This window comes from Scyliorhinus canicula, chromosome 6, assembly GCF_902713615.1.
Source record: "Scyliorhinus canicula chromosome 6, sScyCan1.1, whole genome shotgun sequence".
NCBI lineage: Eukaryota > Metazoa > Chordata > Chondrichthyes > Carcharhiniformes > Scyliorhinidae > Scyliorhinus > Scyliorhinus canicula.
Window position 1 is genome coordinate 39,425,029 of NC_052151.1, and position 15,078 is coordinate 39,440,106.

The following is a 15,078-nucleotide window of genomic DNA, read 5'->3' on the forward strand; positions in this document are numbered from 1 at the left end:
AACGTGGGGAAGAGCGAGCTGTTTGTGCTGCACGGGGGACCAGGAGAGGGAGATAGGAGAGCTCCCGTTGAAGAGGGCGGTGAGGAGCTTTAGATATCTTGGGGTCCAGATAGCTAGGAGCTGGGGGGCCCTTGCTTAGGCTAAATTTTTCGAGGTTGGTGGAACAGATGGAGGAGGAGTTTAGGAGATGGGACGCGTTGCCGCTCTTTGGTGGGTAGGGTCCAGTCAGTTAAGATGACGGTGCTTCCGAGGTTTTGTTTCTTTCCAGTGCCTCCCCATATTGATCCCGAAGGCTTTTATTAGGAGGGTTAATAGGAGTATTCTGGGGTTTGTGTGGGCACGCAAGACCCGAGGGCGAGGAGGGTATTCCTGGAGCGAGGCAGGGAGGTAGGCGGGTTGGCGTTGCCAACTTGTGTGGGTATTACTGGGCTGCAAATGTGGCAATGATCCGTAGGTGGGTGATGGAGGGGGAGGTGTGCGCATGGAAGAGGATGGAGGCGGCGTCCTGTGCGGGCACGACCTTGGATGCGTTGTTGACGGCCCCGCTCCCACTCCCCCCGGCAAGGTATTCTACGAGTCCAGTAGTGATGGCTTCCCTCAAAATTTGGGGACAGTGGAGGCGGCGTGGGGGGGGGGGGAAGTGAAGGCCTCAGTGTGGGCCCCGATACGGGGCAATCACCGGTTTGCACCAGGGAGAATAGATGGTGGGTTTTTGAGTAGGCATAGGGCAGGCATCAGGCGGATGGTGGACCTTTCCTCGATGGGAAGTTTGCGACTTTAGAGGAGTTGGGGGAAGGGGGTCTCCCCCTGGGAACAATTTCAGATACATGCAGATTAGGGCGTTTGTTCAGCGGCAGGTGGCGGAGTTTCCGCTACTGTCGCCTAAGGGAGGTGCAGGATAGGGTGCTCTCGGGGACGTGGGTCGGTGAGGGGAGGATCTCGGCAATTTATCAGGTGATGAGGAGGAGCAGGATACCTCGGTGGAAGAGCTGAAAGCGAAGTGGGAGGTGGAGCTAGGGGAGGAGATCGACGAGGGGACATGGGCGGATGCCCTGGGGAGGGTGAATGCGTCCTCTTCTTGCGCACGGCTCAGCTTGATTCAGCTGAAGGGTGTATAGGGCGCACATGACTGGGGCCAGGATGAGCCGGTTCTTTGGGGGAAGAGGGCAGATGTGGGAGGTGCTCGGGAGGCCGGCGAACCACACCCACATGTTCTGGCGTGTCCGGGGTTGGAAGGGTTTTGGAAGGGGGTAGCGGGGACCTTGTCCAAGGTGGTCGGCTCCAGGGTGGAACCAGGCTGGGGGCTCGCGATCTTTGGGGTAGCATCGGAGCCGGGAGTGCAGGACGAGAGAGGGGTAGGTATCCTGGCCTTTGCGTCTCTAGTAGCCCGGCGTAGGATTCTTTTACAGTGGAGGGACGCGAAGCCCCCGAGCTGGAGGCCTGGATCAACGACATGGCTGGGTTCATCAGGCTGGAGAAGATTAAGTTTGCCCTGAGGGAATCGGTACAGGGGTTCTTCCGGCGGTGGCAGCCCTTTCTCGATTTTCTGGCAGAGGGTGGTCAATCTCAGCAGCAGCCCGGGGGGGGGGGTTAGGGATCTGTTAAGGGGGTTTGTTTTTGCGACTGTTTGCCACTTTGTTTTGTATTGTTATTAATTTATTATTTGTGGGGGGGGGGGGGGGGGGGTTATTCTTTCTGTTTATTTTATACCTGTTTATTTCATTGTTGGGAGAAAAATTTTTGTTGCAAAATTTTAATAAAAATTATTTTTTTTAAAAAAAAGAATAGACTCGGACTGTTCTCATTAGAAAGACGGAGGTGAGGGGTGACCTGATAGAAGTCTACAAGATTATGAGGGGCATGGCTAGAGTGGATGGGTAGGCACTCTTCCCAGGGTGGAGGAGTCAGTCACCAGGGGGCATATGTTTAAGGTCCGTGGGACAAAGTTTAGAGGAGATGTGCGAGGCAGGTCTTTTTACACAGAGGGTGGTGAGTGCCTGGAACGCGTTGCCAGGGGAAGTTGTGGAAGCAGATACATAAATGGCGTTCAAAAGGCATCTAGACAAATACATGGATAGGATGGGTATAGAGGGATTTGGCACAAGGAAGTGCTGAGGGTTTTGACCAAGGGTGGTATCATGACTGGTACAGGCTTGGAAGCGAAGGGCCTGTTCCTCTGCTGTATTGTTCTTTGTAAATGAAAATGCCAGTGTTGGCATGATCATTCTTTTCACCCTCTAGGGAACCAGCAAGGTATTTTGGTAATTGGACACTGCAGATTAACCTGGAGTAATACATTCTTTAATTTTCTTCCTGAGGATTAGGGAACTCCAAAAACATCCAACAGCAATCAAAATTCTGTGCTATATAGCAAACAGGGAAATTCAATGTTGGCTGGGTATCAGTATGTACTTAAGGCTGCATTAAAATGTTGCTTCAGTATTAGGGTAATTCTAATATGAGAGAGGGAAAGTATCACACTTATCTCTCTAAAGGGAACTTGTTCACTACAAAAAAGGTAGAAACGTAACAAAACACCTTTGCATTCAGATAAAGCAATGCAAACCCAAGCTGAAAATTCACCTTTTATTCTGTAACCTTAACTTTGCAAACCTGTTCATTCGAATATTTACCTTAAATGCACTTTTTGAACCTTGGATTCAGCTCCTTACTTTGAAAATTTGGAGTTGTCAACTGACCTCTTATGTCTTCCAACCCAGAGTATGCTCAGTTGATCTTTCTAGTAGATATGCAGTAAACTAACCATTACTTCTGCAGAAGTGAGCCTGGAACCCACTTAGCATTTATCGAGGGAGTGAAGTCACATGCTACTGGTATAGGCAGTGTGGCAGTGGACTCATCTAGACGGTCTCATCATCAGCCAATTTTATTTTTACCGTATACTGAAAGAGACCCATTGCATATCCCAAATACAAAAGGAGAATAGTAACTTGACATATTCACCTGTTTCTGCAATAAAATACTCTTCTCTGTTTGTGTATGGTCCCCATCGTCCTCATATATTCTAACTGTTTCTCCAAAAGTGAGCAGCGCCCTTCAACAGCGGACAGCTGAACAGCAAGTTCTAAATAAAGGAAAACAATCAGGTCTTAGTCTTGAACTAGTTCATTGCTGAGTTTTTGTTGTTTTCCGTCATGCTCTTTCTTCCGTCATGCTTTCTTTAATATTCCAGAGAATTTCCCAACTTCCTCCTTAAAAGTCCTCAATATTTCAACTCTACCTTCCTTATGTCTGGAGGGTAACCAAGTCCCATCATAATCTCAGCAGTATTGTGTCACCATAGCTATCAAGCAGGAGGTATGTTATTCTGGAACGGAATTACAACACAGAATCAGATCACTTATCATAACAGTCGGTTTGATATCCTCCTTATAAGCCGTGATCCTGATCCCATATCACTTTATTTCCCATTCATCCTCCACCATTCAAATCACATAAATAACCTATTGTGAAAAGTTGAACTTGGTTTCTGCTTCAATGACCAATTCCAGGAGAACATTGCATGATCTCACAACTCCCAGACAAATGTTTCTCCTGCCCTACCTGTGTTGATCTAAACCTTCAATCACTAGAGAGACTGCTTCTAATTCTTCTATTCATCACCTCCATAACATAAGAAATATTATTTTTTTATGTTCTATACCCCTTTCCAAAAAAAAAACAGGATTTCCTTCACTTTAATTATGTCCTTATTCAGATCAGTTGCTGCTTTCAAAGGTTTTGAGAATGTGAACTCCCAAATCACTCTGCCTTTCCACATCATTTAACCTCCCCCAAAATGTAATAGCTACTATCTTTCTTTAAAAAAACAATTGTGTTCCCACAATTACTGACATATCATAGCCACAATCCATCCACCTTATAATATCCTTTACAGCTTCCTTTGATCCTCCAGAATTATTTACTATACCTTTGATTTTAGTTTCATCGCCACTAACCTTAGATAAAAATCACTGATTGTCATGGTGATCAGCAGTCCAAGGACATTGCTATCCGCTTCAATTGCTCGGAAAATGTTCTATCTCCTACTCTTTGTTCCTTTCCTGCTAACTTCATCAAAACTGGCCATATCAATTTTGTACCTCATGCAAGACAGAGCACAACTGGTAAACTCCATCTTGTAGCTGTATGATTATTTCCTAATCTTGAGTCAGATTTCAGAGATTTTGATTCTCAGAATTTCCTCAATCAAATGTTCCAATCTCAGCCATGTGGTTAAGTAAAAGTCATTCAGTTGATTTCAAGCATTCCCCAACAAGGGACTTAGATGAAGGTTCCAACTGTGCTATACACAAATTTGATGATCATGCAAAGAGAGGTGGAAGGCAAGTTGTGAGCAGTATACAAGACAGGTTAAATGAATGGGCAAAAGTTTGGCAAATGCAGTATAACATGAGAAAATGTGAATATGTCCACTATGGCAGGCAGAATCATACTATTCAGACAGTATCTCAGACACCACCATCATATCCCTGGTCATGACCCATCCCACTGACAGGACAGACCCACCAGAGGTGGCCGTATCGTGGTATACAGTCAGGCAGAAATTTCCCTGGCACTGTCAACATTGACTCTGGCCCTCATGAAGTCAAACATGGGCAAGAAAACCTCCTGCTGATTACCACCTACTGCTGCCCCCTCAGCTGACAATTCAGTACTCCTTCACGTTGAACATCACTTGGAGGAAATACCGAGGTTGGCAAGGGTGCAGAATGTATTCTGGGTGGGGGATTTCAATGTAGCACCACCACTACCTAAATCCTAAAGGACATTGCTGCTAGACTGGGTCTCTGGTGGGTGGTGAGGGAACCAACAAGAGAGAAAAATCTACTTAGCCTTGTCCTCATCAATGTACCTGTCACAGATGCATTTGTCCATGACAGTAGTTGTAGGAGTGACCATCGCAGAGTCCTCGTGGGTCAAGGTTCCGTCTTCAGATTGATGATGCCCTCCATTGTGTTATGTGGCCCCATCATAGTGATAAATGGGATAGATTTTGAACAGATCTCGCAACTCAAATTAGGTACCCTTGAGATAGTGAACCTTCAGCCACAGCAGAATTGTATACAACCACAACCTTTAACTCAAAGCCTGGCATATCTCCACTCTACCATTACCATCAAGCCGGGGGAGTAACCCTATTTCAAAGAAGAGTGCAGGAGGGCATGCCAGGAGCAGCACCAGACTCACCTAAAAATTAGCTGTCAAACTTGTGAAGTTACAACACAGGATTACTTGTATGGCAAATAGTGCAAGCAGCATATGATACATAGTTACCGGAGGTCCCAACATTTCAGATGCCAGTCTTAATCCTACCAACTGTCCTGGTTTGAGACAATTCACACCTCTTTAACCTGGGGTTACCCCATCTCTGGATCTGTAAAGACTGAATTACTTGCAAATGCTTGCATTCTAAGCATTGTCTGGCATCTTTGACTTTGTCTATATATATATATATATATATATATATATATATGTATGTTTCTGGAACATACCTTTCATTCACCTGAGGAAGGAGCAATGCTCTGAAAGCTAGTGTTTGAAACAAACTGTTGGACTTTAACCTGGTGTTGTAAGACTTCTTACTGTGCTCACCCCAGTCCAACGCCGGCATCTCCACATCCAATCTATCTTAGCCAAGGTTCCTTGTTTAGATTTAGGACCCTAGTTTCAGATTGGACTACTTCATTCCTAATGAACAATTCTATCATGCTATGGTCGCTGTTCCCTAAAATGCCCGCACAAGATTATTAAAAATTTGTACAACTGTACAGTTGTGTGTTGGGAGTTTGCTCTCCGAATGTTTATGTTTTGTAACCTTTATATAAGTTGGAACAACATACATTTTAAAAAAGGATGATAGGGGCTGAGAAGCAGATCGTCTCATCTGTCTTCTCAAGGAGGACAGAAGGAAGTTCAGAGCTGTTCAATCTCTCTATTCTGCTTCAGAGAGAGGGAAAGAAAACAGAATGCTAAGGAGAGGGTCTATCCCAGCATTCAAAAAGCAAGGCAAAGGAATTAAAACCACAGGATCAATAGTCTATAAAAACTGTCTTTACTGGTCTCAGACCACCTCCATTCTGCAATATCTAACTGCAGCATCTTCACCACATGACTGCAGGAGTTCAAAATGGTGGTCCATTACCACTTCAGGTACAATTTGGGAACAAAGAGTACTGGCCTTGCCAGTGACAACCGCATACTCTGAATGAATTAAGAAAAAGGTTCTATTGCTGAGCAAAGCACTGCTTGGATTAGTTGCCGAAGCTGGTGACATTTTAGTCAGAAACAATTGCACAAAGCAATCTAATCACATTCACCATTGGATACTCCATTCCTGATGTTGGTATTGTTTTTCTCTTCTTGCTCCACAGTATTTTTGAATTCAACTGATTCATAGGTCAGATTTTGCATTTTTTTTTCAGCTTCCGCCCGCTCCACCTCTAAACACCGAATCTTTTCCTGAAGATTTTTCAAAGCCGAAACTATAGCTGAACACAAAAAAAAAAATAATTAATGGTGAGAAAAGCAGAGGTGTCAGCGTGTCTGGTATTCGAATCTAGGCTAGTCTATTGGGGATGAAATTAGTTCAGCTCGCAACTAAGTTCCCAACGTGGAAAGTTTCACACTAGTCCTAATTTCACTTAGCGAAGTCACAGGATGGTTAGTACAATAACGGTAACCATCTGAAGTTGGGGCAGTGTAGAGGGATCTAATGTCCTGTACAACTGGAAACAGTAACTACAGCAGTCACGATAAATCACCTTAGATCAAAGAGTGTTAAGCAGAGATTTAAGGAGGTGTTCAAATCATGAGGGATTAGGAGAATAAATAAAGGTAAACTGTTTATACTGGCATTAAGATTGTTAATCAGAGACTACAAGTTTAAGAAACTTGTCAAATACTCAGAGGGGAAGGCAGAGGAGAATGTTTCATGCAGCACTTTGTGATGATCTGGAATGAAGCCTGAGGCAGTGGAAGGAATTTTAATAGTAACTTTAACAATCAGTTGGAGTTTCAACAAATGCAGGAGGAAATGTGAAGAAGAACTTAAAAAATAAAAAGCTAATGGAACTCACTGTCCATGAAGGTGGTGGAACTGGAGACAATAAATGATTTCAAAGAAAATTTGAAAATTTGATGGGTATTGAAGAGAAATAAACTTGCAGGCATTGAGGATAAGAGTGGGAGAATGGGAGGATTGATTGGTTGCTCTACAGAAAGCCAGCACAAACTCCAAGGGCTGAATTGCCTCTTTCTGTGCCATAATGATTCTATTGTACAAGAAGAATCTCTGGAAAAAAAGAAGAATTGAATGCTTACTCTTCGTCTCCGGGGATATATTCCAGTTGCTGAAAGACTAATCCAGAGGCTCATGATCAATTAATTTAACACTAATTGTTCAACAAATAAATTTTCCTATACCCACAGAAGATGACAACAAAAGGTCCAAAAAAAATTGGAACTCAGAGCATTGTCCCATTACTTGACTCTACTGAAAAATTGTAAAAACACTGTCTTCCACATATTAGTACCATAGAAAGATTACGGTGCAGAAACGGGCCAGTCAGCCCAACGTGTCTGCACCAACCAAAATAGAAGAGAAAAATGAAAACTAGCTGCTCATTTCAATCCATTTCCAGCATCTTGTCAGTAACCTTGCAGGTTACAGCACGCAGACCAGGTGTTTTTCAATGAGTTGAGCATTTTGGCCTCAACCACCAATTCAGGCAGTGAATTCCAGATGCCCACCTCCCTCTGTGAGAAAATGTTTTTCATCATGTTCCCTCTGATCCTTCTACCAATTACTTTAAACTATGGCCCCAGAAATAACCCTCTGCTAGGGGAAACGGGTTTTACTGTCTATCATATCTAGGCCCCCCATAATTCAGTGCACCCCACTTAGCCTCCTCTGTCCCAAGGAAAACGATAGCCTATTCCCTCTCTCCTCATAGCAGCAACTTTTGTGCAACATTTTGTAAATCTCTGCTTCTCTCCATAGCAATTATGTCCTTCCAATAATGTGGTGACCAGAACTGTGAACAAAACTATGCACAAAAAGGGCAGCACGGTGACACCTCAACAGCGTCAGGTGCTGGGTTCGATTCCGGCCTTGGGTGACTGTGGAGTTTGCACGTTCATCCCCTCATCTGTGTGGGTTTCTTCCAGATGCTCCGGTTTCCTCCTACAGTCCAAGGATGTGCAGATTAGGTGGATTGGCCGTGATCAATACATGGGTTTTATGGGGATAGGGCAGGGGAGTAAGTCTAGGTAGAGTGCGCTTGTTGAGGGTCGGTACATACTCAATGGTCAAATGGCCTCCTTCTGCATTGTAAGATTCTATGGAAAACTCCAGCTGTGGCCTAACCTGCCTTTTATACAGTTCCAACATTAATATCACTATTTTGTATTCAATAGCTCGCCCAATGAAAGGAATGCATTCCATGTGCTTTCTTGACCAGCTTATACACCTGACCTGCCACCCTAAAGGACCTGTGAACATGTACGGCAAGGTCCCCAACTTTCTCAACCTACGTAGCCAATTTTTACATCATCTGCAAATTTTCCAACCATGCCACCCACATTTAAATCAAAATCATTATATATACAACAACAGCAAGGGTCCCAATTTACTGGGCCCCGTGGAACACCATGGAAATTGTTTCCCATTCGCAAAAACATCAATCGACCATTACCCTTAGCTTCCTGGAACTGAGTCAATATTGCCTTTCGACCATATCAAAAAACATAAAATTCTATTGCCTATAGACAATTATACCTTTGCCGTTGGCAGCGTGGCTAATCACATCAGCCGTATCACGGTTTTCTTGATCCAGTGTTAGTCACATGAGGTGGTATTGGCTTTTGTTGAACATCAAGTGAAGTCTGTGGAATGTTCTCCAAGCTATGCAGTGGACTTCCTACATAACCACGTTTGAATGTAAATTCCATACTCTGTAGATGGGAAAATTCTCTTCAGAATCAAAATCATACAAAAACATTTATCAACATGATAAATACCAACAGAAAAGTCAAGTTTGCCATCATTTTAAACATAAATATTTAATCGTAATGGTAAATGGGCAGATGTGAAAGAGAACATTCACTCTTCGTTCAACTCTCTCGCATCCCAGAAGAATGTGTTAAATCAGAGACATAATACCCATTTCAATTCCAATCAAAATCCACAAAGCTCTGTATTTTCCCTGGAGTGAATGATAAAATAGGTCTGATGTCGATTTAACTACTCAAAACAGAATAATGGCCTGCTTGTTGATCAGACTACAGCTATGATTTTGGAGTGGCTTTTAACCCATTAGCAAATTACATTTCATTGCACCTTAAAATGTAGGAAAAATACCAAAACACTGCCCAGAAAAGTGGGTAGCATACTTTGAGGAATGTTAAGTCACGTTGGTTGACAAAACGTTTTAAAGGTGACTTTAAAAAGGAGTGGATGGCCTTATTGATTAAATATATTGTTTAAACAGGAGGAAGAGGGAATCTAGTTAAGGAAAAGACAATTACTGGAAATTAAGATTAAAATTAAATAAGAGAGGGCTCAAACTGTAATTTGAGTTGTATGCAAATCTCTAATTACAGCAATAAAGTAGAAGAATGTTTAAGCTTGAGAGGTTATAAAGGCTGATAGCAAAAGCAGTTGTTTAATGGGAGACTTTAATTTTCATATGGGAAGACCAGATCAAATAGTATTTGGTAGTGCACAACTCAAGTATTGCTTGAAAATAAGGCACACGCTATCAAAATTTCTCATTTGGTGAATTGAAACCAACCACATAAACAAACCACATATTCGATTTGCTGTTCACAACTGGCATGGTACCGATCGTACCCAACTAGCTTGTACTTGCTAAATTCAAAACTGCAACCAACATTAGATGCAATTCCGCGATTGGACATCATGTCACACAATTGTGAGTGTTAGATTATCAGTCAGGTTCACAGTGTGACACACTTGCATGTGGTAGAAGCTACATATTCTATTCTTTGCCGAAAGAAAGAACATGTACATATTCCACTTGTTTCAACTGAACAAAATAGGTGACAGCCATTCTCTGGCTCACTCCCCAGAGAAATACCTTGACCTGGGTCAACATGCTTGGTTTCAATTTAAACAAAGCTTGGCAGTTAACTATCAGTCATCAGTTAACTGGTGTATTCTCAACATATAAATTAGATGGAGTAGGCCACCCGGCCTTTGCTACTGCTCTGCCATTCAATACGATAATGGCTGATCTAATTATATCAACACCACATTCCTACCTACCCCTAATAATCTATATCTCTCCCCCCCCCCCTTCTCATCAAAAATCTACCTAATTCTGTTTTAAAATATTCAAAGACTCTGCTCCAACTGCCTTTTGAGGAAGAGAGTCAGGTAGAAAAATGATCCTCCTTTCTGTCTTGCATTGGCAATTCCTTATTTTTAAACAATGACTCTCCAGTTCCAGATTCTCCCACAAGAGGAAAAGTATTTTCCACATGCACCCTGTCAAAACTCCTCAGAATCTGAATTTTCAATCAAGTTACTTCTCACTCTTCTAAACTCTGGCAGAAACAAGCGTAGCCTGTCCAATCTTTCCTCACGAGACAACCCTTCCATTGCAGGTATTAGTCCAGTTAACCATCTCTGGAATGCTTCCAATGCACTTTTCCTTGAATAAGGAGATCAATACTCCAGATGTGGTCTCACCAATGACCTGTACAACTGAAGCATAATCTCTCTATCGTTCCCCTCGCAATAACTGACAACAATCTATTACTGGTCCTAATTACTTGCTATATCTGCATACTAGCCTTTTTCAATAAATGCATCAGGACACCGAGATCCCTCTGCATCTCAGAGCTCTGCAATATCTATGCTTTTTTATTTGTGGCAAAATGGACAATTTTACATTTGTCCATGTTATACTCAATTTGCCAGACCTTTGCCCACTTTTTAAAAAAAATTGTACTTTATTCTAGATATGTATAAACAAGAACAATAACCAATACATCACCACAAGAAACACAGTTTTATCCTGTTTTAACCCTTCACCCCACCCCACCCCCACCCACAACGAACAGAACAGTTCTTCAAACATTGTCATGAACAATTCCCACCGTGCCTTGAATCCCTCCTCCGAACCCCTCAACTCATTTTTGATATTTTCCAAACGTAGAAAGTCATACAAGTCCCCCAGCCAGGCTACCACTCCTGGTTGCGTATCTGCCTTCCAATGTAGCAAAATCCTCCGCCAGGCAATTAGAGAAGCAAAAGCCATAACATCGGTATTTTTCTCTTCCATCTGTTGCTCTTTTAGTGGCTATAAATATGGCGATTAATAAGGTCGCTTTTCTTAATCTTAGTTAGGAATATGCTTTCAGAGTCGCCAGGTATCTCTTGATACCGCCACAAGGTCCAACCGAATACCGATCAAAGAACCAATATACCAGTTAGTTAGTTCAAAGTCAATGCCACTGTATTTACACACAGTATGATTTACTCATGCACAATAACACCACAGGCTAAACTATGTCTATCACTAACTCCTATACTTAACTTCCGGGTGCCCACTTAGATCAGAGGAACAGTGGTCGTTGTTCGGATCTGAGGCTGTTGGGTTCGAAGAAGTAGCAGGAGTATAGCTATCTATGTTCTATGGTCGTCCGTCTGGTAGCGAGCGCTGAACTTGAACTTACTTGCTTCTGGTGGTGCAGGTGGAGGGGTCTCTCCTCTTGAGAGCCGAATCCAGGAGGCTGAGCAAAGAGCGGGGGTTCCTTCCTATACTCGGGTTGGGGGAGGGGGTTCACGCGCTTTTAGGCAGGCCTTAACCTTGGCCCCAATTAATTGGGCCATTAGTCGATTACTGCCATCGATCTAAGCCAATAAAGGGGTGGGTGCCTTGATGGCTGGGCATGTCCTAAGTGGCCATTGGCCTTGCTTTGTTTGTTTCTTCTTGCTGGGGTAGTGGTGCCGGAACGTCTGGAACAGTATCGGCTACCTGAGCACTAGTTCTTTGTTCATCGGAGATGGGCCATCAATGTGCAAATTTCGGTTCTGTCTGCAGTCGGTCTTTTAAATACACTTTCAGGCTCTGTGCCTGCTTGTTACTTTGCATTGTCCATTTTTCCCTGTATGCTCTGCGAGTGTCCATTTTATATGCTGTAAGTGGCCATCCCAGATGGCTACACATCAGCTCCAGCACCTCCAAGTCCCCAAAAATTGATCTGGCCAGACCTCTACCCCTATAATTTTGTAAGAAGTCTTACAACACCAGGTTAAAGTCCAACATATTTGTTTCAAAACACTAGCTTTCGGAGCACTGCTCCTTCCTCAGGTGAATGAACCCGAGGAAGGAGCAGTGCTCTGAAAGCTAGTGTTTGAAACAAACCTGTTGGACTTTAACCTGGTGTTGGAAGACTTCTTACTCTGCTTACCCCAGTCCAACGCCCGCATCTCCACATCATGCCTATAATTTTGGATAATGTCCCAAACGCCACTTCCTAGTACCTTGCCAGCTTTTCACACCCCCAGAACATGTGCACATGGCTCGCTGGCCCTCACCCACATTTTTCACACACGACAGCCACTCTACAAAAGAACCCGCTCATTCATGCTTGAGTCGTAAACTGGATTTGGCTCATCTGCGCACAAGAAGCAGTAGCGTTCGCCAAAGCAGAGCACCACAGACCCCAACTCTATTTCCTCCCCCAGCTCTTCCTCCCACTTCCATTATATACTCACGACTTTCTGCCCCCCCCAGCTCTTCCTCCCACTTCCATTATATACTCACGACTTTCTGCCCCCCCCCCACCCCCACCCCACCCCACCCCACCCCCAGTTCCCCAAATAACCCATATAAATCCCCAATCTTGCCCTTTCCAGGCTCGACTGGGAGTATCAATTGCTTCAGCAGAGCATACCCTGGCAACAAGGGAAACACCCACCACTCTTCTTACAAAAAGTCTCGTACCTGCATGTACCTAAACTCACTTCCTCTTGGCAGCTCGAACCTTTCCCCTAGCTCATCTAAACTTGCAAATTGCCCTTCCAGGTACAGGTCCCTCACCTCTTATACATTCCATCTAGCTCCCCAGGCTTAAACCTGCATCCCCTCCAATTTAAAGTGCCTCCTCAGTTGGTTCCACACCTTAACCGTCAATTGCATCACTGGGCTCTCCGAGTACTTCCCTGGGGGCAAACGGTAGAGGGGCCATCACCAAGGCTCTCAGGCTGGATCCCCTGCAGGACTCCTCTTTCATCCTAACCCACTCCGCTTCCTCCACCACCACCTCACATTCTCCACATTTACAGCACAGTAGTAAATCTTAACAGGTTTGGGAGAGTCAATTTCTGTCTCTGCCTCTGTAACAGGGCCTTCTTTACCCTCAGCACCTTCCCCGCCCATAGAAACTCTTGAGATTATTGCTTCTAATTTCTGAAAGAAAGACTTCGGGAGAGAGATCAGGAGGGCTTGGAAGATAAATAAGAACCTTGGTAACACATTCATTTATATGACCTGCATTAATCATGCCACTGGGGCTGTATACCACACCACAAACTACAGTCCAAATCCAAACTTGTCCAAAATTTCAAGCAAATGCCTCCATTTCCCCCGCCGCCCCCTACAATGCAGAAGGATGTAATTCGGCACCAACCCTCTGAAAGAGCCCACTGCCCCACCCTATCCCCGTAACCCCATCCAACCTGCACATCTTTGGACACTAAAGTGTAATTTGGCATGGTCAATCCATTTAACCTGCACTTCTTTGGACTGTGAGAGGAAACTGGAAAATCCAGAGGAAACCCAAGCAGACATGGGGAGAAAGTACAAACTCCACACAGGCACCCAAGACCGGAGTTGAACCCAGGTCCCTGGCATGGGGCAGCAGTGCTAACCACTGTGCCACCCTATGTTAGGTTTGAAAACATGCAACATATAGCAGTTACTAAGATTCTAGATTTTTGCAAGACTAATTTGTTATTGTTAGTTACCCTCCATCCCATTAGTTTAATTAGTGTAAAGGTTCGGGCTTGCTACTTTACCACAGTAACTTTAATCTTTAAATTTGTGCAGTCTCTCTGGCAGGCTCTCTATCCTGTATCACAACTGCTGTCGAGTCAATGCATTGATGCGTCAACAAAAACAGGAACTAAAAAAAACACAAAATCGTCCCAACTTCAGCAGTCTGATCTCACAGCGGATTTACAGTCTAACGGGTGACATCTACGAACGAAAACCCTCAAACTTAAACTAGGATCTGGAAATCACAACCAAGCAGAAGAGAGACAAAAAAAAAAATCACCAAAATCAGATCTGGCTGTAACTCAACTTCAACTCATACATTTACCAAGACGAAAATATACAGATACAAACCTTGTTTTGGAGCTAAATTTGGCTTTAAAAATAAGAAAGAAGACCAGTTGGGGAAACAGTTGCACAGCAATATATATATATATCTCTGTAATATAAAATGAAATGTCACAGCAACCCCAGCTGCATTGGCGGTTGCTTGCCTGTGTTTGGTTTCCACGGACGCACTGGGATGGTTGAAGGTTGTTGATGGTTTTAAAAGTCCCTCCGGTTGCTGCTCCTCCCCCTCCCAGCTTCAGCATTGGCCGAAACAGCTCATAAGGCGTTCCCCACACTCGGGGGGAGGGGAGGCTCAGTAAATATCTTCCTCAAAAAAGTATTTATCCTCCTTGCTGAGGGACACAGAGAGCAGAAGATAATGCAAATCCCTACGGTCCAGATTTAGGCTCCAGCTATCCCCACAGCAGGCCTCCGTATCCTAGTAACCGGCGTTCCCCGCCCCCCGCCGCGGGGCTGAAGAGCTGATTTTGTCAACGAGCAGCAGAGACGGCGCAAGATGGCCAGTCTTGTCAATACGCATCCTTCTCCACTTACAACGCCACTGCTGGTCACCACTTGCTACATCACAGCAATTCCTGCCGCCGATGCAGGGATAGATCTTTGCTGCTTTTATCTCGTTTTTCTCTGTTAACTTCTTTTGACATGGTTTGATTTAGTGAATGGTTTGATGCTGTGCTTA

At 44.0% G+C, this 15,078-nt stretch overlaps 1 protein-coding gene across 1 annotated transcript in view; it reads right to left on the bottom strand.

The window, feature by feature from the left end:
• The window catches only part of cep57l1 (centrosomal protein 57, like 1), an 87,112-nt gene extending 72,235 nt beyond the window's left edge, over positions 1-14,877 (bottom strand). Inside the window, 5 exon segments of the mRNA XM_038799200.1 lie at positions 2,965-3,008; positions 3,011-3,085; positions 6,342-6,512; positions 8,801-8,995; positions 14,403-14,877. Coding sequence (XP_038655128.1) covers positions 2,965-3,008; positions 3,011-3,085; positions 6,342-6,435 — 213 coding nt within the window. The 5' untranslated portion in view covers positions 6,436-6,512; positions 8,801-8,995; positions 14,403-14,877.
• Positions 14,878-15,078: the final 201 nt, after the last annotated feature.